The sequence below is a fragment of the Euleptes europaea genome, chromosome 6, assembly GCF_029931775.1.
Source record: "Euleptes europaea isolate rEulEur1 chromosome 6, rEulEur1.hap1, whole genome shotgun sequence".
In the NCBI taxonomy this organism is placed as follows: domain Eukaryota; kingdom Metazoa; phylum Chordata; class Lepidosauria; order Squamata; family Sphaerodactylidae; genus Euleptes; species Euleptes europaea.
In genome coordinates, this window is record NC_079317.1 from 58,980,371 (window position 1) to 59,003,898 (window position 23,528).

The 23,528-nt window shown below is 45.5% G+C and overlaps 2 protein-coding genes across 2 annotated transcripts; one reads left to right on the forward strand and one right to left on the reverse strand.

Annotated features, from left to right (window-relative positions):
- Window positions 1-3,306: 3,306 nt before the first annotated feature.
- On the forward strand, window positions 3,307-11,518 carry PSMC3 (proteasome 26S subunit, ATPase 3). The gene is made up of 12 exons (XM_056850776.1): window positions 3,307-3,362; window positions 4,000-4,080; window positions 5,061-5,186; window positions 5,819-5,923; window positions 6,816-6,878; window positions 7,750-7,887; window positions 8,054-8,197; window positions 8,791-8,939; window positions 10,274-10,370; window positions 10,532-10,677; window positions 11,026-11,107; window positions 11,287-11,518. The coding sequence occupies exons 1-12, from the start codon at window positions 3,321-3,323 to the stop codon at window positions 11,395-11,397; spliced, it is 1,284 nt and encodes a 427-aa protein (XP_056706754.1). The 5' UTR covers window positions 3,307-3,320; the 3' UTR covers window positions 11,398-11,518.
- Window positions 11,519-13,642: 2,124 nt separating this feature from the next.
- Window positions 13,643-23,081, reverse strand: LOC130478639 (transmembrane protein 178B-like). Its single transcript, XM_056850779.1, has 4 exons — window positions 22,667-23,081; window positions 18,060-18,173; window positions 16,251-16,388; window positions 13,643-13,942 (listed from the first exon to the last, which is right to left on the reverse strand). Exons 1-4 carry the CDS (start codon window positions 23,070-23,072, stop codon window positions 13,698-13,700), a joined length of 903 nt encoding a protein of 300 aa, XP_056706757.1. The 5' UTR covers window positions 23,073-23,081; the 3' UTR covers window positions 13,643-13,697.
- Between the last annotated feature and the right edge of the window lie 447 nt (window positions 23,082-23,528).

Genomic DNA, 23,528 nt, shown 5'->3' on the forward strand with positions numbered 1-23,528 from the left:
GGAGCCGATTGGGCTTTTTTTTTTTTATGGACTCTGGGGGGGAGGGCATGGAGACTGGGGCCCGGTTGCTTGGGGCTCCGTGCGCCGCCGGGTGTGTGTGTGGGCAGGGGAGGTGGGGAGGCTGGGGCCCAGTCGCGCAGGCCGGCATGTGCGGGTGTGTGTGGGCGGGGGGAGGCTTTTCTCTCTTTTCTTCCTCTTTTTCTGTCACTCTTTCTCCTTTCTCTCCCTCTTTTTCTGTCTCTTTCTTTGTCTCCCTCCGTCCTTTTTTTCTTTCCCTCTGTCCTTTTCTTTCTTTCTCCCCCTCTCTCCATTTCTTTCTCCCTTTCTCTCTCTTCCTCCCTCCCTTTTCCTCTTTCTCTGTTTTCCTTCCTCCCTTGCCAATCGACTGTGGGCTGCGTCCCCCTGGTGGCTCGTTTTCTGTGGCTCACCACTGGCTGCCCTCCCACCTGGGAGGGGGGAGCGGGGGCGCCCTGCAGGCCTTCTCTGTGTGGCCTCTCCTGGGGTTGCCAACCTCCAGGTGGTGGCTGGAGACCTAGCAACCCTAGCCTCTCCCCCCACACACCGGGAGACTACACCTGGTATGGCTCCCGAAAGATGTTATAAATGTGCGAATGGCCCTTGGCAGGAAAAAGGTTCCCCACCCCTGCTTTATAGCGTCAATCCATCTCATGTTGGGTCTTCCTCTGATCCTGCTGCTTTTTACTTTTCCTAGCATTATTGTCTTTCCCAGTGACTCCTGTCTTCTCATAATGTGACCAAAGTATGATAGCCTCAGTTGAGTAATTTTAGCTTCTAGGGAATGTTCAGGGTTCATTTGCTCTAAAACCCACTGATTTGTCTATTTGGCGGTCCACAGTATCCGTAAAACCCTCCTCCAACACCACATTTCAAAGGAATCAACTTTCTTCCTGCCAGCTTTCTTCATTGTCCAACTTTCACATCCACACATAGTAATAGGGAATACTATGGCATGAATTATCTTGATCTTGGTCACCAGTGACACATCCTTACACTTAGTACCCCAATTTCTGGCTTTGGACCTCTGTCATTCCACTATCTTTGGTTTTAGCTTTTCCTTTATTTTGATTTCTATGCCACCATAGCATGCATTAGAGACTACAACTGCAGTGTGTGGAATCAGAGGGGTACAGTTGAAAAAATGGTAACCCCCTCAGTTCTTTAGTTCAGACAGACCAGGGAGACACCTTTCAGCATACTTGTAGTGACCTAAGAGAACTCCCAAACAGACTGCAAGATGTGTTGATATATAAGGATGTGTGCTCCCAAGCAACACCATTGATATTTTTGCAGGAGCAAGGTAGATACCACTCTGAGCCCACACAAGGCCCATCTGAAGATAATGGGGGTTAACAGCTGCCCTGCCAGTCAGGGAGGAAGGTGCAAGCTCCAAAGAGACACTCGGAAACTTATTGAACACCTTGGAATACAGCAGGGAAGTGAGTGGTAAAGGGTTAGGCCAGAGTCCACCTATCAAAGTGGCCATTTTCTTCAGAGGAACTGATCTCTGTAGGCTGGACCTCAGTTGTAATTCTGGGAGATCTCGTGGCCCCATCTGGAGGCTGGCAACCCGAGCTAATTGATCAAGCAGCTACTAAAGATATGAGTCTCAGGAGCTTTCCACATGTTAAAGAAGAGAAAGAATCTTATTTGCAGAGGTTGATAAAGTACAATGCACTTGAAACGTCATAAAATCTAACAGCAAAAGAAGCTCATTTCCTACTCCTCTAGCTGTAGACGTTATGGAATGCTACCGTATATTGATCTTTTATTTTTCCTTTTAAGAGTGCTAAAAATAACAGGCGCTCACAGGAGACTATCTGCAGATGATGTACAGTTGCCAACCTCCCGGTGGTTGGATAAAGATAATGGTGCAGATGTTATACAGAAATACAAAGAATATGTAGCATAAAGTTACTCAAAGAAAGCTACATATTCTTTGTATTTCTGTATAACATCCTCACTTGTAAATAAGATATCACTTTTGCATACCATTTTTAGCTTGATACCATTATCTTTATCCAGCTTGTCTAAAGGTATCTGTGCTTGATTTTTGCTTAACCTCCAGGTGGTGGCTGGAGAGCTCCTATTACAACTGATCTCCAGGTGACAGAGATCAGTTCACCTGGAGAAAACGGCTGCTTTGGAAGGCGGACTCTATGATAATATTATACCCCATCGAAATCCCTCCTCTCCCCAAACCCCGCCCTCCTCAGGCTCCATCCCCAAAATCTACAGGTTTTTTAATACCCCGGAGCCAGCAACCTTAGAGGAGACGTGACTCTGCGATGTGCTTCCTGACCCCAAAAGAACAAATATGTTCTTGCAACACTCAGCGGAAAATGTGAATCTGAGATTTTAATAAATGTAAATTACCTGCAAAATGGAAAGCGTTTTTTTTAAAGAGAACAATTAAACGATACACAACTTTTGTTATTCGCTATCAGTGTCCGTGTGTCACAACCACTCCAGTACAGAATAAACTCCGCACCTGCAAAGCCAATTCCAGCTATAAGGTCACAACGCAACACAGCACGTTGGGTTCCGTTCGCCTGCACGTAAATACGTTGCGTATTCACCACTCTCTTTTTTTAATTTTTATTATTTTCTTCATTTAATACATCAGCATATAAGTCAACATCTATTGACTAAAAAATTGACAAAGTAGTAAAAAACGACAAAAATAGCAATACAAACTTAAAAGGACTTCCCCCTCTTTTCCATCTAAAAATAAATTGTATATACTTTTGCTAACAATATTAATCCCCATATTGTTCAGCTAAAATATACTTATCTTGTTAAAATTTGTTATTTCAGTACCTTAATATTACCATCATACAAAGTATAAAAAAGGGATTAAACCAAAGAGTCGCATTCACCACTCTCAACGCTGTCAAGGCGGATATCCAACTCAACCCGGAAGACACGAGGAGCTGAGGGTCTCCTTGCTCTATCTCTACGGGCTGCGACCCCTTCCGCGCTTCCCGCCCTTGCCCCACCCCAAGATGGAGGCAGGACCTTCACCGTCGCGGCGAGGCTATTAGTCAGCGCGTTTGAGCAGGGTCATGTGACTCAACAACACCCCCCCCCCCACACACACACACACAAAAAGAGTTCGCTTCTACCCGCTCGGTAGTTTCGACGATTCTGCGTTGTTCACCAGGCTGACGAGAAAGCCGCGAAAGAAAGGTGGCGGCTGAGTTCGAGTGAGAGCCTCGTCCGGAGCGACGTCGCGAAGACGCGCCGGAGCCATTTCTCTCGCGGGTGTCGAATCGGCCGCTGCGGATACGCAGCCTCCTGACATGACTGAGGGGAAAATGGCGTCGGTCTGGGATGAGGCGGAGGTAAGCGTTTAGGGGCGACGGGGTGCGTGAGGAAGGTCCTTCGGGGTGCCGCTGCCCTGGCTTGCAGCAGATTCTCCGCTCCCCACCCCCTGATGGGTCCGCACTCACCTCTTAGCCTGATGGGTCCGCGCATTAGTGGCTTCCTGGAGGCCCCTGGTTGGCCACTGTGTGAACAGACTGCTGGACTTGATGGGCCTTGGTCAGATCCAGCAGGGCCTTTCTTATGTTCTTATGAGCATGCCTATTATATTAAGTGCTTTGGGACACAGGCAGGATAATGCTGCTGCAGTCGTCTTGTTTGGGGGCTTCCTGGAGGCATCTGGTTGGCCGTTGTGTGAACAGACTGCTGGGCTTGATGGGCCTGGGTCTGATCCAGCAGGGCCTTTCTTCTTATGAGCAGCCTATTATCTTAGGTGCGTTGGAACACAAACAGGATGGTGCTGCTGCAGTCGTCTTGTTAGTGGCTTCCTGGAGGCACCTGGTTGGCCACTGTGTGAACAGACTGCTGGACTTGGATGGACCTTGGTCTGATCCAGCAGGGCCTTTCTGATGTTCTTTTAAAGGTCCCGGTGGGGTTCGAGAGCGGGGCTCTGGGCGGACTCGGCTTCTTTTGCCATGACGGTGTATTTCTCCCTAGGATAGCATCGGCGAGGAGGTGTTGAAGATGTCCACGGAAGAGATCGTGCAGCGTACCCGCCTGCTGGACAGTGAGATTAAGGTGCAGCCGGGGAGGGGGCTGGCATAACCCGGAGGCCGTGACCTTGCCCCTCTCCCTTCCTATTATGTCGTGAAGTTCTTCTCCCCCCCCCCCCCCCCCGCCAGGCCTTCCCAGTTCTTCTCGGTTCCGCCAACATACTCTGGGTGTGCATGTCACTGTCATGGACTACAGACGTGCATCTCATGTTCTGAGCCTGCTTCTAGCCTGCTTCTTGGGCTAGTCCAAAAGTAGCACTGTGCTCAGCATTCAGATGTACGGCTCAGCCTTGGTCTTGTCTAGGTTTTTAGATGCCCCGCTCATTTGAAGTGGTTCTTGTAGGTTATCCGGGCTGTGTGACCGTGGTCTTGGTATTTTCTTTCCTGACGTTGCGCCAGCAGCTGTGGCAGGCATCTTATGTCAGGTTATCCGGGCTGTGTGACCATGGTCTTGGTATTTTCTTTCCTGACGTTTCGCCAGCAGCTGTGGCAGGCATAAGATGCCTGCCACAGCTGCTGGCGAAACGTCAGGAAAGAAAATACCAAGACCACGGTCACACAGCCCGGATAACCTACAGGAACCAATGAACTCTGACTGTGAAAGCCTTCGACAATACATTTGAAGTGGAGTTTCCTATCTAATATGAACACATGAATGTATGCAAATCAGATACTTGGCTACTGAGCTGCAGCCCCTCCCAAAATATGTTTAAGATTGCACAAATCCTTGCCCTCAAAAAGGCACTCTGGATGGGGAAAGTGGACCTGTTTTAGTGTGCTAATCTGTAATTTGTGAACCATAGAAGGCAAATCTTCTTAGTGTATTCCTTTATTTATGTTTTAGGGGCCACGTTAGTCTATTTACTTTATGTCGGTTTTAGAAACAAATTGTTTTGCTTCTGTGCTTTGTTTTCTCAGTTGGTCTGCTTCTTTTTTTTCCCAACTTGATAATGCTTTAAAAAAATTAAGTCCTTACTTGAGTTGTGGTATTGGGCTTCTTTACAGATCATGAAGAGTGAGGTGCTGAGAGTGACCCATGAGCTACAAGCCATGAAAGATAAGATCAAAGAAAATAGTGAGAAGATCAAAGTGAATAAAACCTTGCCTTACCTTGTTTCTAATGTCATAGAGGTGAGTTTTTTATGATAGTAAAATTGACGCTATTACCACAGCTGGCTTTTTGAAAAGGTTTAGTGGTTGTTTAATAGTGTCAAAAGGACAGCAACTGTGTATGTAGAGATGAGATCATCAACATCCTAAAAATATGTTGTCTAGCTGAAAGGCATGTGATACAGTAACTTTGCTAAACCTAAGTAGATATGTAGAGCCAATGTGGTGTAGTGGTTAAGAGTGGTGGACTCTAATCTGGAAAACCGGGTTTGATTCCCATCCTCCACATGAAGCCTGCTGGGTGATCTTGGGCCAGTAACAGTTCTCTCCAAATTCTCTCTGCCCACGCGGAGGCAGGAATGGCAAACCACCTCTGAATGTCTCTTGCCTTGAAAACCTTATGGGGTCGTCATGAGTCAGCTGCGACTTGACAGCTCTTTGACAAGCGACTTGACACACACACAAGTAGATACATATCTGGTCATATATTTTTATTTAAGCTTTTTGGAGTCATAAAATTGTGATGTCAATACTGGCTGTCTGATATTCTGTGTAGGTGCCATAGATCTCTTCATTTATCTACTCTTTGCAATCTCTGCAAATGCTATACGCCTCAGCTCAAGTACCCTCTAATAGTCCCTTTGTATTTCTAGCTGTTGGATGTTGACCCCAATGACCAGGAAGAAGATGGAGCAAACATTGACCTTGATTCTCAAAGGAAGGGCAAGTGTGCTGTCATCAAAACCTCTACTCGTCAGGTGAGACCAGCATGTAGAGACAATATTGGAACCAAAGTATGGCAAGTGGAGCTCTGCTCACAGAAATTTCCCTGCTTCCTCCCTTACACAGCAGCTCCCCATCCCTCCCACAGTGCTGCCCTGGGGAGAGGTCAGAAAACCCTTGGCAGCTCTGCTGGGCAGATTTGGGTGTGTGCGGTGGAAGGGTAGAATCAGTGAAAATTTTGTGCATTTGAGCCCACATCTCTGTAAGTAGAAGAAATCTTCTGCTGGCAGCAAGTAAACTTTGGTTCTGACCTTCTGTCATTTACATGAAAACATGTGATGCTGCCTTATACTGAGTTAAGATCTTCAGTTACCTGGCACAGCAATATCTGCTCCCAACTAGCAGCAGCTCTTCAAAGTACATGCTACCTTGAGCTAATTATAACTGAGGATGTCATGGATTGGTTTTTGCAAAGCACAGGCTCTATCCACCCTCTTTCCACCTGATTCACTGATACCTTATTAAAGATGCAGACATTCTGCCTCTCCCCACAGGCTTTGCCAGGGATTGGAACCCCCCAGGACATTTTCCTAGGAGAGAATCATTCTCCTAGATCAGGGGTGTCCAATCTATTGGCTTCCCTGGGCCACAATGGAAGAAGAAGAATTGTCTTGGGTCGCACATATAATACACTAACACTAACTTGGGCCGCCCATATAATACACTAACGATAGCTGATTCATAATGTTTTAAGTAAGTTTATGATTTTGTGTTGGGCTGCATTCATAGCTGTCCTGGGCTGCATGCGGCCCAGGGGCCGCAGTTTGGACAAGCCTGTCCTAAATCAAAATGACAGGCAGTTGAAGAGCCTTAATGGGCCAAGTCCAATTTTAACATTTTTTGTTGTTGTTGGGGTTTTTCCAACAGACCTACTTTCTGCCTGTGATTGGATTAGTTGATGCTGAGAAACTGAAGCCTGGAGATCTAGTGGTAAGCATTCTCTATTGTACACCAGCATGAGCAACCACAACTGGGTTGGTTTTCTAATAAATAACACATCTCACCAGATGCCTTTGAGAACAGATTCCCCACAAAAGGTTTGACACACGGTAACTGTCTGAGCATTCACATGGCACCTTAATAATCTCATTGGAACCCCAGTAACCTTTATGTTTCTCAAACATCTATCAACTTTTATTAAATCATTAGTAAGTCTCCTAAAATTCAGCCAAGGGATGTGTCAAGGCTGTACAGGGATGTACCTTGCAGTAATTTTTCAGTTTTGAATGAAATATTTAAGAAATCCAGATTCTTGCATACACCCTGAATTGACTTCACCAAATAGCTGCTTCATGTTGATTTAAGGAATGCCGTGATAGAACTCTTTTAGTCCTCAAATGGTAACTCAGTAAGAAATGTAGAGAGAACTCTGTTCTCAGTTCATGCCTTAGACTAATCGTTCTTACAGTTTAGTTGAATATTCTATTCCTTTCAAGGTATTCAGTGACTGTTGTGCCATTTTCCCCATTTTTATAACTGCTTGCCTTTTAAATAATGAAAGGGTCATGTCTTGTTTTTAAATGCCAAACAGGGTCCAAAATGAACCCAAGGCAGCAATGTTTGCTAAAGCCTTCTAATGTCCTAGAACAATATGTCTACATATTTACACTGCCCCACTTCTCCCAAACCACTGGGAACTCTGATTCTGTCTCCACCACCCCATGTACTTTCATTGTTGCATAGCGTGTCCTGCCTTACAGATCACAAATTCATGCAGGGTTTATAGGTATAACAATTGTGAATCTCAAAAGACCTGGCTAACAGGAGTAAAGAAAGATCATTCTTGGCTTTTTACTCACAGGGTGTCAACAAGGACTCTTACCTGATTCTAGAGACCTTGCCTACAGAGTACGACTCACGTGTGAAAGCCATGGAGGTGGATGAGAGGCCTACAGAACAATACAGCGACATCGGGGGACTAGATAAGCAGATCCAAGAGGTGAAAACCAAGAGGCCACTGCATGCAAATAATATTACGCCTTATGCAAAGTAGAATGTGAGCTTTGAGGCGTGGGTTTTTTGTGTGGGGGGGTGCTGACAGGGGAATTCAGTGCTTAAGGGGACAGCACTGAGGGCACATGTAATTCTCTCTCTGGTTTTAACAGCTGGTGGAAGCCATTGTCCTGCCAATGAATCATAAAGAGAAATTTGAAAACCTTGGTATCCAGCCTCCTAAAGGGGTACTCATGTATGGACCTCCGGGAACAGGAAAGACCCTCTTAGCAAGAGCATGTGCTGCACAGACAAAGGTAATTTGTTTCCCACCAGTTTCCTAAAGGCTCTGCTCCATTTCAGTTATAGAGAAGAAAGGCAATGTTGGATAGAGGTATGCGTAAGTGCTTCACAGCTGAGTACTCCATGCAAAAATCTAAATTCTTTAATACTCCACCTGCAGATTTTTAATGTCAAAATTAGTTATTTTTTTCAGCTTCTACCAAAGGCAGAAGCTAGACATCTCTCCCTTGTGGCTGGCTCCAGAACAGAGAGAGCACCACCCCTTGTGGTTGCACCTGCCACTGATGAACAGAGGCCAGGAAGTAGCCAGGCAGCCATCCCCAGTGCCCAAATACAGATTGTCTAACAGTTTTCTTTCCAGGGGGCTTTTTACAGTGATGTTGGCATCCATCTGTATTAGATCTTGATTTCTGTGGCCTGCTTTAGGAACCAACTTGTGGCTGAAAAGTAGGATAAAAGTGTAATACATTTGCTCTACTTTTACTTTATAAAAATGGCGACTGCTAGGATTCAGAATCTGAGTTTATTGCTTACTTTGCTTGCTTAGAGTACCAAAGTTATTCAAAACACTCACAGCCTTGAACATGCATTCCTATCTGCCCTTTAGGCTACGTTCCTGAAGCTGGCTGGTCCACAATTGGTGCAGATGTTCATTGGTGATGGTGCCAAGTTGGTGCGAGATGCCTTTGCATTAGCCAAGGAGAAAGCACCTTCTATCATCTTTATTGATGAACTAGATGCCATTGGCACAAAGAGGTGAGACCTTTCTATAAAATCTGAGCTCAATACCCGGGATTGTTTTTTCCATGTCAAACAAGACTGGGACACATAGGGAGTTTCCAGGAATGTTTGTTCTTTAACATTGATAGGATCCTTCCTAATTCTTCAAGGGGATATAATGTGCAAGGGAGGAAAGAGGTTTTTGTAGTTCAGTACAAGGGCATGCCATGGGGCCACTTCAGAAGATTATCTGAATCTTCACTATCTATCCCACCAGAACTGGGTGGTAATAACAGGGACCTTTCTTGCAATCTGATACAATTTCACTTGAAATTGTACCACCTGGCATCAGTAGCTTACGTAAGCCTTTAAAATGTACATGCGAATCCTGCATGATTTCAGACCAGAAATGAATGAGTCTGAAATTATATAATAATCGCCTTATGAATTCCATATTCCTGTAGCTCTGCATGTGTTGAGAGAAGTTTTTAGATTAGTTTGAAAATTGATAATATTTTTATTTATGCAAATATTAATATTAGTCATGCAAGATTAGGAACTACTTTTTATTTCAAGAATTGAGCTATGGCTCACGAAAGCTCCTACCCTGCCAGAAATTTTGTTAATCTTTAAGGTGCTGCTGGACTCTTGCTCTTTTCTACTACTTTTTATTTGTATGTATTTGGTAATAGAGTTTGGCTGCCTCTATATAGCCTTGCTGTTTTCTCTTTTACCAAACTGTTATTGAGTGGGAGGCATGGCTCAGTGATAGAACATCTGCTTGGCAAGCAGAAGATCAAAGGTTCAATCCCTGGCATCTCTAGTTAAAAGAACCAGGCAGTAGGTGCTGGGAAAGACCTCTCTCTGGGATCCCGGAGAGCCACTGCCAGTCTGAGTAGACAGTGCTGACTTTGACTGATCCAAATGGTCTAATTCAGTATAAGGCAGCTCCAAGTGTACTTGGCTCACAAGGGCAGCTCTTATTTAGCCAACAGTCTAACATCTCCTACCTCCTCAGTTTGGCTTACGTAAGGTGATCCTAACCACATTGTTTCCTGTGTTGGATCCATACAGCCAGCTACCTATCTCAGTCAGTTCACTATTACTGACTTGGAAAGGAATGGTGTCATTGTGGTGACACCACTACCCCCTCCTTGTACCTTGGCCTTTTATAGCTTACCATGGTGACATGGAACCACAAGGGTTTTTTCTGTGGCTACCGATGCCACCATGCTAATATATATTTTTACCATGCTAATATTTTAATTTGATTTATACATTTACGTTCAAAGGTGAAATGAACATATTTTTATTTTTTCAGGAAATCTGTTGAGTAAACAGAGTTGACTCCCCCCTGTGATTGCTTTCAGGTTTGACAGTGAGAAAGCTGGTGATCGGGAAGTGCAGAGGACCATGTTGGAGTTGCTGAACCAACTTGATGGATTTCAACCCAACACTCAAGTCAAGGTAAATTGCCCTTGATAAGGAGTACAAGAAGGGACGCTGCAGTTGGATGCTGCATAATAACTTATAAATTACACTCATGATGGAGGTCTTGGTAGATTCAGTTGCGTCCAACAGACAGAATCCTCTGTTTGTTCAGCTCTGTAGTGATCTCCTTTGTCTAGGTGATTGCTGCAACGAATCGTGTGGATATCCTGGACCCTGCCCTACTTCGCTCAGGCCGTCTAGATCGGAAAATCGAGTTCCCAATGCCTAACGAAGAAGCCAGAGCCAGGATAATGCAGATCCATTCACGCAAGATGAACGTCAGGTACTGATACTGAAAAGGAAGGAAGCCAATTTATTTGTGGTGCAAATGGTCACATATTGTGGGCCACTTGTTTAGTATTGATAGTGGACTTTAGATATTGTTGAATGTGTAGGACAGAATGGGCAACTTATTACTCACACAACTAGGCTTTCTGAGAACCTTGGCTTTCGTGGTCTTCCCCCGCCCCCCGCCCCCCACTAGCCAGGTTTTAGCTATTATGCCTGAGAAGACATATCTGAATGTGTGTGAAGCACCCAGCCTTCTCAGCCCTGGCTTTATAGTTTTTAAGATGCTCTCAATATGTGTTCCTTCTCAGCAGAAAGATGTCAATATACTTTTTCTCTGCAGCCCTGATGTGAATTATGAAGAGCTGGCTCGTTGCACAGATGACTTCAATGGTGCACAATGCAAGGCTGTATGTGTGGAAGCGGTAAGTAGGTTGGGCCAAGTTGCTTCCCTGTTGTGTTTCCATCAGGAAATGGAAGAAATTGATCTTATTAGCAAATGCTGAACTGAGGAGATTCATGGTGCATGTAGTGTGGCAGTGCCGGGTTGTGTGGCGTGTAGTTGAGTCTCCCTTCCTGAACTTTTGTTTTCTCCTTGGGGCAGGGGATGATTGCACTCCGACATGGAGCTACAGAGCTCACCCATGAAGACTACATGGAAGGAATCCTGGAGGTTCAAGCCAAGAAGAAAGCCAATCTTCAATACTATGCCTGAGTCTTGTACCTCAAGCTGGTCATGAAGGCCTGGTTAGAGAGGCTGAAGTCAAAACAGCTGGAACTGAACTCTGTTTTATTCTACTTCATGAGAAAAAAAATAAATCTTTTGCTTTGGCAAAGGCAATTGTTTTGTGGCTACAAATGAGGAAAAGGGAACCAACTCCCTAGGATGATGTCCTAATGGCGCATATCCCATGTCATTGGTGTAAAAACCTGCAGCGGGCAAAAGAAGCCCAAGCACATCGTAAGCTCTGTATAAGGCAAATGATACCCCACCTGTACCCTCCAACACCCCCTCTTCCACCTTTTTTTAACACTGTGCTTTACATCCTGCCACTGTATAGTTCAAAATACCTATAGACCTGTTTGCACCTGGAGCTAAATGTACTGAATTCACCTGTCAAAATCAGGTTCTACCATGTGCCTGCTTTGATTGCTGGAACAAATATGGCTTTCCACTTTGAGATAAGACTGGCTTCATAGTAACACTCAGCTTAAAAGCTGGGAAAAGAAGAAAAGTTGGTTTTTATATGCCAACTTTCTCTACCGCTTAAGGAAGAATCAAGCCGTCTTACAATCACCTCCCTTCCCCTCCCCACAACAGAAACCCTGTGAGGTAGGTGGGACTGAAAGAGCTCTAAAAGAGCTGTGACTGGCCCAAGGTCACCCAGCTGACTTCATGTGTAGGAGTGGGGAAACCAAGCTGGTTTACCAGATTATCCTCCGCCGCTCATATGGAGGAGTGTGGAATCAAACCTGGTTCTCCAGATTAGAATCCACCGCTCCAAACCACCGCTCTTAACCACTAAACCACATTGGAGACTGGAGGCTGAAAGGAGGCACCAAAGCGGCTGCAAGGAGGAGAACGTGGCCTTTCTCCATCTGCCAGAGGCAGGGTGCCAAGAAGGAGATCACAACCTGCTGTGTCCCTGTAGAACAGAACTTCACCTGCTCCGTGTTCTCAAGCCTTTTAATTTAATGCCTGTTGAGACTTACAGCTTCCATTTAAAAAAATCACACTTTCCATGAATACAATGACTTTAGCACTGAGTAATTAATTACATGCCACTTAAAAATACAATGTAAACAGCTCTCTAGAAAAAAAGGCTCCTGTGCAGTCTTTTGGGGAGACAGAAAAGGAGCGCAGCACAATGAGGACAGGCCAGTGCTCTTCTCCTGCCCCAGCACCATTGTTGATGTTCCTGAGTTAGCCCCAGTTCTTCTACTTGTCAACAAGCCCGAGTCCCTTCGATGGAGAGAGCTTCTTTGCTGAGGGGCTGTTGAGTTTTTCAGTTTCTGTGCTCATCTTGAATACTCTTCCAAAATAATAATAATCATCATGAACGAATCTGTACTTTCCACATTCAGTCTGAAGGGTTGGCAAAAGTTCATTTGCTACTACAGCAGTTGCTATGACTATTATTTGTACGATAGTAGCCCTGGTTCATTTGCTGGGCTGATTCAATTTTATCCACTTTGCTGTTACCTGCAGCAGGAATTTCACAACAAGACACTTCAGTTTTACATATATCCACAGAAGTTTGTGAGCTGAGTCACAGCTGCCTACCCTCTTGGGGAAGAATTCTTCAAGCACCTAAAGCTTGTATGCACATTTTTCTAGCTTGTCCGTGCATTGTCCTACAGGTTATTTTATGAACAATGTCTGTCACAGGTACTTGGCTTCCAGAATGACAAGATTCTGATAGAGTAGTCCAGAAGAAGGACTTTCCACCCTCCCTCTCTGGATGGCTAAAACCCCTCTCAGAAGAAGCTGGTGTTGAAAGTTGATCTGATTCAGTAGTCAGTGCTACACCTATAGCAGCTTTGTGTCTGTGCTGCAGAGGAGAATCAATACTGAGATTGGGTGGATTTCCCTTTGGCCGTCACCTCTGACTGGGACTCAAGAGTTCTGTCAGAAATTGAGCTCCCCAGAGTCATGGGATACCAAAGGGAATTCACAGTGGCTCCTGCTTCTAGCAGAAATCTGATTCGACATAATGGTACATAGATCCTTACAGCATCACACCCAGTTTAACAGAAAACTTTCCTTTAGGCAAGCCAGGAACAGGAAATAACCCTGGCCAGTTTGGCTGTATTAAAGACAGGCAGGCTGAAAAATCCAAGAGTGATGTTCCTACAGGTCTTTGTCAAAGCAATCTAAACCCCTTAGACCGTTCCACAGAGGGGACCACCCTGCTCCATGATTCTTTGATGCCCGCGTGCTGTGTTGGTGGCCCCCCCACTGCTGGAGCTGGACTGTGCTTGCTAGAGTCTCTTGTGCTCTCCTTTCTGTGGTTATCACACGGCGCCATTTTCCTGTCTGGGTTTCTGCACAACAGTCCGAGGAGTGTTGAGGGAGGGGGCTAGCGTGCATAAGAATCCTGCCAAAAGCGTTAGTCCCAGGCCTCCCCAGGCACAGAACATGGACCAGCCATAGCCATGACTGATGTCCTCTGGTAGCCCATAGACGTAGCGGGGGTAGCGAGACAGCTCAAAGTTTATTCCAGCCACACACGTGCAAAGAGAGATGATGCAACATGTACCTGCAGAAGAGGGAAACAGACGGACTGAGCATCACTAGCAGATATAGATAAGATGTCATTTTTCATTGTACAGCAAAAGGCAGAATCGCATCTGCAAACATATTTTCCAGGCCCCCCTCAAAAGCCAATCCCCCCCTTTCTGTTTCTTTAGCATTATATTCAAACACTTCACCTTACATGATAGAAATATAGTACTAAAATATCTTTTGTTATTCTAGGCCAGCAAAAGTTCCCTTACTCTATCATCTTTGCTATTTGAGATCACTTATGCATGGGTACTTTCACTCACGTTGGCCCCCAGTCTGTCTCGGTTGTTCCTTGGAGTAATGCATGAGTTTTCCGTCCATTAGACATGACCTTGCTGCCAGCCCTCACAAATCCTGGGATTTCCCATCCCTTTATTAACCTGATTCTTCCATCTCCCCTGAGCTCAGCCCGCTTAAAATCGCCATGCATAAGGCAAAGTGCGGGACAAGGAAGCTTGGGGGAGGGACATTTCTCTCACAGGAAGAACTAAAGCCAATTACAAAGCATGTCAAGAGGTGGGGATTCAAATGCTTCCTGCTTCCTGGGAGTTCTTTCTGAGCAGAAGAGAGGCATTTAGAAATGAGGCTTGGGGTTCTCTTCCCCCCCCCCATTCCTTTTAGGGACCTTCGTTTTGTTTTTGGTTTTTAAAATGCTTTTTGACCTGGCAGTTGGGTTTCTGGGGGGAAGGGACTTCCAAGCACTACAGCCCATTACAAAGCGACATTTCAAGGGGCGGGGACTCACAAGCTTCTTGGTTTGAGCTTGGAGACTGCTGGTGCATAGCTTCGCGAGAAGAAAGTGTGGATCCAACAAGCAACGAACCTCAGGTAAAACTCCCATACATAAGTGACGTATGACTATGTAGACTGGCAAAAATGTCTTCTTTTAAACATTACTATAGTTACTACCCTGAACTCCTACCCGTCTGTGACCAGTGCCACAGGAAGATGTCAGCCTTTTATGGCTGATGAATCAATCCTAAACAACTACCAACCCACCTCTCTAGTTGTACAATCCCTCCAATGTAGACAGCAATGAATGTTCCTTGCATGGTCTCAGCCTAGCCTCTGTTAAAAGCACAAGTTGTAATAATGCCTGTTGAAAAGCAGGAAAACTACACTGCTCCATCATGCCTGGATCCGCCTTCATCTGAGGATTTCCCTTCTCCCTGCTATTAACTGCCGTGGCTGAAAACAGTAGAATCAGCAAACAGGCAACCCTCCCAAGGTTCCGGTGCCAACTAAGCGTTTAAATTGGTCATCATAGTAGTTATTAAATACTGTGAGCCAATTTGGAATCCAATTTTTTTGCACTGAAAGGTGGGGTAAAAAATGCAATAAATTAAAAGTATAGAGATGTGCTTTAGCAGGGATGCTCCTACAGAGCATGGGGGGCATGACATGCTTTAACCATCTACAGTGGCATCACATGCTTTAACCATAGGCATCCCTGTAGCAGCCTTGATGGGAATAGCTGCAGGCACTGCACTGGCTAAGTAGAGTAGGGTTAGTAGTGTAGCTTGCCCAGTTCCTGGCACAGCCCCATTTTATCTTTCCCCTTTTTTCATCTGAGAGCAACACCAAGCATTTTAAACTACAATTGGTCTAAGAAGTGCAGTTTCATGTTCTGTGAGACCAATACAGCTGCTAAGGTTTTGATTCATTGCGTTCTCAGGCGCCACAGAATTGACAAAAATACAGTAGCTAAGCCACACCAAAAGTGTTAACAAAGGATAAAGTACAAAGTACGTGGCTGTAGGGCATAAACTGATTGTATAATTTTAATGGTTTATTCGGACAAGTTAACACCAAAGATATTACTGGTTTCACAGAAACCAAAAGCCCTCCTCAATTCTGTAATCCTTCATTTTTGATATATAGAATTATGCTGAGGAAGACAACTTCGAAACGGGGAGAGAGCCAGCAGCCTGTCGTCATGTCATTGCCAAGAATGTATCTTCGAGAAGGATTACAGAACAAGGCCTCTTGACTTCTTGCCAAAAGTTTATCTGTGAAAGGGATTTTACCTTAAAGAAGGACTGCAGAATTGAGGAGGATTTTTGACATCTGTGAAACCAGTAATATATAAATAAATAAATAAATAAATATCTCTTTGGTGTTAACTTGTTCAAATAAACTATTAAGATTATGTAATCAGTTTATGCCCTACAGCCAGGTACTGTGTACTTTGTTCACCCATCTCAGGTGCCACACCAAATGCCCACGAGCTCTTCATTTGCTCAGAAAATGGCACTGTGACGAGAACAAAAAAGAACTCTCACCTCCCATAAGGAAGAGCAGTCCAGCTACATATTGCATGAGCTCATGCTGTTTACAGCAGCCCAGCATGCCAATGATCCACCCAAAGAGGATGATGGAGACGGCCATACCAATGAAGCCAGCTGTCATTCTCCGTAGATCTGAGGAGATGTTGGTGCAAGAAGAAAAGGTGGACATGGAGCGGGGGAGAGAAAGAAAGAGGGAGAAAGACCATGAAGAGTAACTTGGGGGCTCTAGAGGAAATTAGAAACAGAACCTTACCTTTGCACAAGCAATTTCCGAGCTTGACTGCTCTCATCATGTGAAATCTTACAAACCCTTTAAGAAGCAGAGCCCTAGCACGTCCTAACAATATCATTTCTTTCAATAACTGAATGATAGGACATTGCAGAACTGGAGAAAATACAAAGGAAGGCTGCCAAGATGATGAGGGGGTTGGAGCCCCTTTCTTATGAGGAAAGGCTGAAGAGTCTGGGACTTTTCAGTCTTAAAAAAAGATCGCTACTGGGAGCCATGACAGAGGTTTATAAAATTATGCATGGGGTGAAAAAAGTGGATAGAGAGAACCTTTTCTCTCTCTCTCCCGTAAAGTTTGGGGCACCCAATGAAATTGTTGAGGAATGGGTTCAGGACAGACAAAAGGAAATACTTTACTCAATGAGTAATTACACACTGCTATCACTGCCAGGTGAGGTAGTGATGGACACAAGCATAGATAACTGTAAAAGGGGGTTAGACAGAATCATGAGGGAAAGTTCATCAATGGCTAGTAGCCATGGTGACTGAAAGGAGCCTCCATATCCAGGGGCAGCAAACCTCTTAAAAGCAGTGCTAGGAGGCAGCAGTAGGAGAGGGCTTTGGCCTCTATGCCCTATTGTCTTCCACAGTGACTGACTGGCTGCTGTGAGGCACAGGATGCTGGATTAGATGGACCACTGGTCTGATCCAATGGGCTTTTCTTGTGTTCTTAAAATAGCCACTTAGGAAAACAGAGCCAGACTGTGGAAACCTGTAGTATCGGACCAGCATTGCACTGGTATGTTTGTTTGTAACAACCTATGGCTGTCTGCCAGAAAGCATATGAATAGGTCATCTCTCAATGTCCAGGGCATCAGGTTTCCCTTTGACTCAAAACACAATGTGGGCTACTTACAGTGTTGATCTATTTTGGGGTTATGTTGTTATTGGTGCAAACCAGATTACTGACTGGCACCTGTCTCCAGTGCATCTTGAAAGGGGTCCACAAAGGCAGCACCAACAGTGAAGATGATGGGGTGGGGGAAAAGTGGTTGAAGGTACAAGGCTAGAGCTGGTGGAGCTTAGCTGGGATTGTTGCATCCAAAGAGAAAAAGATTTGGCAACCAAAGGGTAAGAGTATGAAGTAATCAGTACAAGATGCTCTGTGGGAAGGTCAGAGGATAAAATCTGAGCAAGGTAAGGGGTTCCTATCTTGAGAACAACCGAAAGAATGTCAGGAACAAAATCACAAAGAAATAAAGATGTATTGCTGGCCAAACAGATGCAAACGTTTTTTAAAAAGATATATGGTATAGTCCTCCTAAGTGCATATTGAGCATGTTTGCATGCTTCACCACATTACAAAGGCCTTATGCATGGAAAACCAACATGTCAGGGAGAAGAATCAACAAAACCTTTCTCCGTGAAGTACGAATTTAAGCATACACTTTTCCATACCAGCATTCTAAGTAATACAATAACAGGGAGGCTATATCATGAGATTATCCCGAACATCTGATTTGGCTCTGATAGTACTGATATAAGGATGTTCAGTAAGAACTTTGGATACTTACGGAGGGCGTGCCACTCATCCTGACGGATGGTGTTAGTAATATTAACAGGCAAGTTGCGTGGCAGGGAAGAGGAGGTGTAGTGATACTTCACAGCTGTGCAACGCTGAATAACTCCTGAAAGAGACAAAAACACAACATGCAAATGGAAACATTATCTGAAGCTGAGCTTTAATGGTGGTCTTTTCCATTTATTGTGTGCTATACCGTGTTCAACCTCTTCTGTTTTTGGTCACTGGTTAAAATCTGATTTTTGCCATGAATTCACTAAGTGTCTTTATAGAAGCCACTCACAGCCCCACCCCCAAACTGCAATAAGCAATACTGACTGAACTTATAGAGTTGTTCATAAGGATAACAACAAGGTCATGGGAAACCACAAAAGGTGATGGCAGGACAGCAGGTCCCATTTGAGAGCTGGGGTAGAACAAATCTATCATACAGGAGCAGCCTTAGTTTTGTTGTTTTTAAAACATTGTATTACCTACACAGGAATCACAATGATATATAATGTGCCAGAACAAATGTCCTGGTTAAAATGGGTGAGAACAAGATGGTCAACACATCATGATTCTGCTTTGAAGAAAAAAGGGGCAAATTTAAATGGGATTTGAAGGGCACAAAAAAATAGCTGGATAAAAATGGATAAGAATAATTTGAACTAACATTGTGATTTCACTGCTGGGGTCTCTTGAATCACCATTCATAACCATTAACATGGCATGACTTGTCACTGTTAATTGTTAATCTCAAGACTGCTTGTCTACAGTGTATTTTACGAAGTCCACCCATTAAATCTGCCCCCTTATGGCCTTGTCTGAAATATTTTGAGCTAGAGAATGACAGGGAACCAAACCGTATAGGCAGTGTGTGATTTTAATGTGAATTTCATAAATTCAGTGCACTGCACCTTCTAGTTGTTCTTCAAGTTCATATTAGATCTCACTGACTTTAGCACCTCCTCCCCCTTCCCAGAACTCTCCTATGCAAGTGGAGGGGTTGTGGTTCAGTGGCAGAGTATCTGCTTGGCATGCAGATGTTCTCAGATTCAATCCCCAGTATCTGCAGGCGAAAGGATCAGGTAATAGAAGAAGAGTTGGTTTTTATACCCCACTTTTCTCTACTTTTAAGGAGTCTCAAAGCAGCTTGCAATCACCTCTTCTCCCCACAACAGGCACCTTGTGAGGTAGGTGGGACTGATAAAGTTCTGAGAGAACTGTGACTGGCACAAGTTCATCCAGCAGGCTTCATGTGGAGGAGTGGGGGATCAAATTCAGTTCTCCAGATTAGAGTCCACCGCTCTTAACCACTACACCACACCACGATGTGAAAGACCTCTACCTGAAACCCTGGAGAGCTGCTGCCAGTCAGAGTTGACAGAATGGTCTATAAGGCACTTTTATATATTTTCATACATTGCTCCAATTATATTATCATCAGTTCCTCCAGGCACTGGCCAAGGCAAATTGTATCGTTTTCTATATACCATCATTTTCAGAAGACTAGGGAATAGCAGCTTCTTATATCAACTTATTTTAATACTAACAGTACAAATCCCAACTAGGCCTTTATAAACCACTTCATTTTCCTGTTGTAGACCTCACTTCCTTTTCTGAATGTTACACAAGCAATATTATTAAAAGACTCAAATCGGTTTTGTGGGCTTGATGAAAACAATTGAGAAAAAATATGAGTTATGTTTCACCTTCCCTGATTAAAAATTGTACATTTCATAGTTCCAACATGTAAAAAAAATAATCCTTGGTGGGGGGTTTTTTGTTTGTTTTTTTACAAATGGGAATCATCACAGAAACTTGATGCATTACTTTATAATAGGAGGACTATACAAAGATGGTTGAATCCACAGTGATCATGGATATAGTTTCTAAAAAGACATGTCAGTGGCACATATTGGAATCATAGGCAGAGGGCCAGAATTCCCAAAGGCTGGCCCAGGGACAATTTCTGCACATCAAGAAAAAAAATGCTTATGTGTCACAAAATAAAGAACCTACTCACAGTGGAGCTGTCCACCGCATCTCTGCATGGTATATGCTCCAGCCTTGCCTTTTCCCATCCAGTTTTAAACAGTCACTCATAATGTAAAGTTGCAGCAAAATTACATGTTCTCAGAGGAGAGGTGCCAAGGATCCTCTGAAGGGAAGTTCTGAGTTTTATATAGTCTAAAAGTAAAGCTTTTAAAAGGTGTAAATGTCCCCCCATGTTTAATTCTGAAACAGTGTGCCTCGACCATTACACATTTGGCAAACATTGTTCCGATGAGTAGAGTGCACACACACAAACATGGCCTCATATATTTTGGAAATTATAGGGAAATCAGATGTAGTGAAAATATGGAAAGGCTGAACTAATGAAGCCAGAAAGAGTGAGCAAGACAAGAAACCTGCGGTCTTTTATCCACCTACATAGAAATCTGTAATTATGACAGAGGTTTATGACTACTGGGACCAATCACAAAGGCACAATAAAGCCCATGAGTTTGATGATCATTTAACTCTGCACTGGATTGTGGTTCTGCTTTTCCACAGGAATTAACTTTCAGCAAAGCTTCGGGGGGTAGGGGGGTGGGAGCATCCTGAAAGCAATGCTTAGATAGAAAACACTGTATACTTTAAATCCCTTTAGTAACATCAATGGGACATGAAAGCTTTTGGCCTGATGGGAGGAGGGAGAACCACAGAAATGGAAAATAACATTATGCACAACAGCACCAATTAATAAAATGAATAAATGACATGCCTTTTAATGGAATAAAATCAACATGGGAACATAAAAAGGCAGAAAATGTATCCTAGTGGATTAAATGCAAAAAAGCAGCTGATTATTTTGAGATGGATTCTGTAAAGAGAAGCCACAGCTATCTCTTACAAATGATTACAGAGTTAGAAACACAAGATCAGCTATCTACTGAGAAAATACAAAATACAATAAAATATTTTTTGAGCTAGAACTCTGCCTTAAATTATCATCTGGATGTCCATGTATGAGAGCTAGAGCTGTGCAGTGATTAGAATGTCCAACTAGAATCTGGAAGAGCCAGGTTTGACTCGCCACTCTTCCATGGGAGCTTACTGAATGACCTTGGGCCAGTCACATGCTCTCTGCCTAAGATTCCATACAGGGTTGTTGTAGACCAAATGGAGGAGAGGAAAATTAGAGAGAGAAAATTCTCTGGGGAGAAAAGGTGGGATATAAACCAAGTAAACAAGTATCTTTAATGATTCATAGAACAACCCAGGCAGATGTGTCTGTAGTCTATATTTAATAACATTTGGACTAAAAAAAATCTACAGTTGCAGTTAGTGATTTTTCTTCTACTGCTTGGCCATTCTTGAATGGCTAACCATCTCCTGTTGCCTATATTAAAATATTATACAACTCATTGTTACTGGAACCACTGTTGCAATTTCTACCACTGTTACTGGTAAAGAAGGTCCTCCAGGAATGGTCTGAGACTCAGGTACTACAAAACACGTTCTACACTCTCTGCATTTGGTTTGTGACATAATGAAGATAATGGATGCCTAATCTGAGTAGCACAAATAAAAAATGCTTTCTGTTAATAGCTCTTGAACACACACCAAGAAGACTAGCATTTCATGCCAGAAGGTGGCACACAAGACATCAGCCACAAATAAAGTTTAGCCTAAGTATCAGGAGAAATATCCTCACAGGGACCTATAGCGGGGCAGGCAATACTCCAAAGGGCAATTCTGGAACCCATCATGGTCAACCGGCCTTGCCATAATTAGACTATGTCACTGAGAACATGGCAAATACCTACATTTCCAATTTGGCACTGTAAAGTGTAATCCTAAAAGTGTAGGTGCTGGAAAATGCTGACCAGTTTTCATTTAGGACAACATCAAACCAAAACCTAGAGAGCTCATTAAGCACCCAGGGCAGCCAATGCTCATTACACAAATTGTACCCACCGGCCATGAGAACAGAGCAAAAGACCAGCATAAGCATCTTTTGACCACACTTCAGATACCCATTTTCTTTAAGGGAGTGGATACAATATCATCCAGTGTGGTTAGGAGTGGATCTATCCTTGTGGGTACAGAAGAACGCACCCCAGCGAAGAAACACCTCGAGCCTCTTCTGCCATCACAGAAATCATAGCCGGCTTCCTTTTCTATCAGCTGGTTCCCGCCGCGCTAATCACGGGAAGGCAGGAAGAGGATAATTGGGATTATTCCCACACACAGGACAGGGAATATAAGAACGGGCCCTGGACACTCGAGGAAAGAGCCGAGGGCGATCCCGGGCGGTTGGGAAGAAGGGCCCTTTCGCAAAGGAAGGCGTTCCGACAAGCGGGCGCCGCCGCCAGCTCCCGTTGAGCCGCCTTGTAAGCGTCGGCTGAGGAGGCAGGCCGCAAGGCCCTGCGCTGCCTGCCCTGCGAGGAAGGCGAACCCAGCAGGAGAGGGCGGCCGGCCTCCTGGCTGCCCGGGCTCAGCCCCGCAGGCAGGCCTCGCCCTCCTTGGAGAGGCGCCGCTCGGCGGGTTCAGCACCTTGGACAGAGGCGTCGCCTCCAGCCGCCCCCGCCCGCCCGCCCGCCCGCCCGCCCGCGCGGCTCCCCTGCGCACCTTTGCGGATGAGCTCCTCGCTGTCGGGCTCGAAGCCGGCGCGGTGGCAGCGGCGCCAGAGGCCGGAGACGGTGGAGTTGAAGCGGCGTGCGCAGTGCGGCTCCGGGGCCGGGGCCGGGGCCAGGGCCAGGGCCAGGGCGGGGGGTGGCGGCGGGGGTGGGCGCACCGCCCCGAGGGCCCTGGGCGGGCGGGCGCGCAGCGGCAGGTGCGGGCTGGGCGCGGACATGGAGCCCGGCGGGTCGCGGCCGGCCTGGCGCTTGTGGCCGTAGCCCCGGCAGCGCTCGCGGTGCCGCCGCGCGTCCGTCTCGTACCAGCAGTCGGTGCCGATGGCCACGGCCAGCAGCGCCAGGGCGGCGGCGGCCAGCAGCAAGCCCGAGCAGCTCAGCGCCTGAGCCGCAGACGCCATCTTCGCCCAGCCCAGGCGCGCCTGAGACGCCGCTCCCCCTGCAGCCCGCACGCGGGTGGGCGATCGCAGCCCCGGCAGGCGGGCAGACAGACGGCCCCAGGCAGCCCTCGCGGGACGGACGCCGGACGCCCGGGGCGCGGCGCGGCGCGGCGCGGCGCAGGAGGCTCCGCCAGCTGCCTTGCACTGGGCGCCTGCCCACTTGGAAGAGAGCGAACCTAGCAGCGTAGAGTGGGAAGGGACCACCGGGGTCATCTAGTCCAACCCCCTGCACAATGCAGGACATTCACAACTACCTCCCCCCCCCACACACACACACCCAGTGGCCCCTGCTCCATGCCCAGAAGATGGCCAAGGTGCCCTCCCTCTCATGATCTGCCTAAGGTCACAGAATACGCATTGATGACAGATGGCCATCTTCAGGCTAAATGCAGAACCTGAGCACTTCGTTAGACATAT

Coding starts and splice junctions, on each gene's coding strand:
- LOC130478639 (XM_056850779.1), bottom strand. CDS start 23,072: ATGGCGTCTGCGGCTCAGGCGCTGAGCTGCTCGGGCTTGCTGCTGGCC. Junction 18,174..22,666: donor CGAGGAGCTCATCCGCAAAG/GTGCGCAGGGGA, acceptor TGTCTCTTTCAG/GAGTTATTCAGCGTTGCACA. Junction 13,943..16,250: donor ACTGCTCTTCCTTATGGGAG/GTGAGAGTTCTT, acceptor CCTCTTCTGCAG/GTACATGTTGCATCATCTCT.
- PSMC3 (XM_056850776.1), top strand. CDS start 3,321: ATGACTGAGGGGAAAATGGCGTCGGTCTGGGATGAGGCGGAG. Junction 8,198..8,790: donor CATGTGCTGCACAGACAAAG/GTAATTTGTTTC, acceptor TCTGCCCTTTAG/GCTACGTTCCTGAAGCTGGC. Junction 10,678..11,025: donor TCACGCAAGATGAACGTCAG/GTACTGATACTG, acceptor TTTTCTCTGCAG/CCCTGATGTGAATTATGAAG.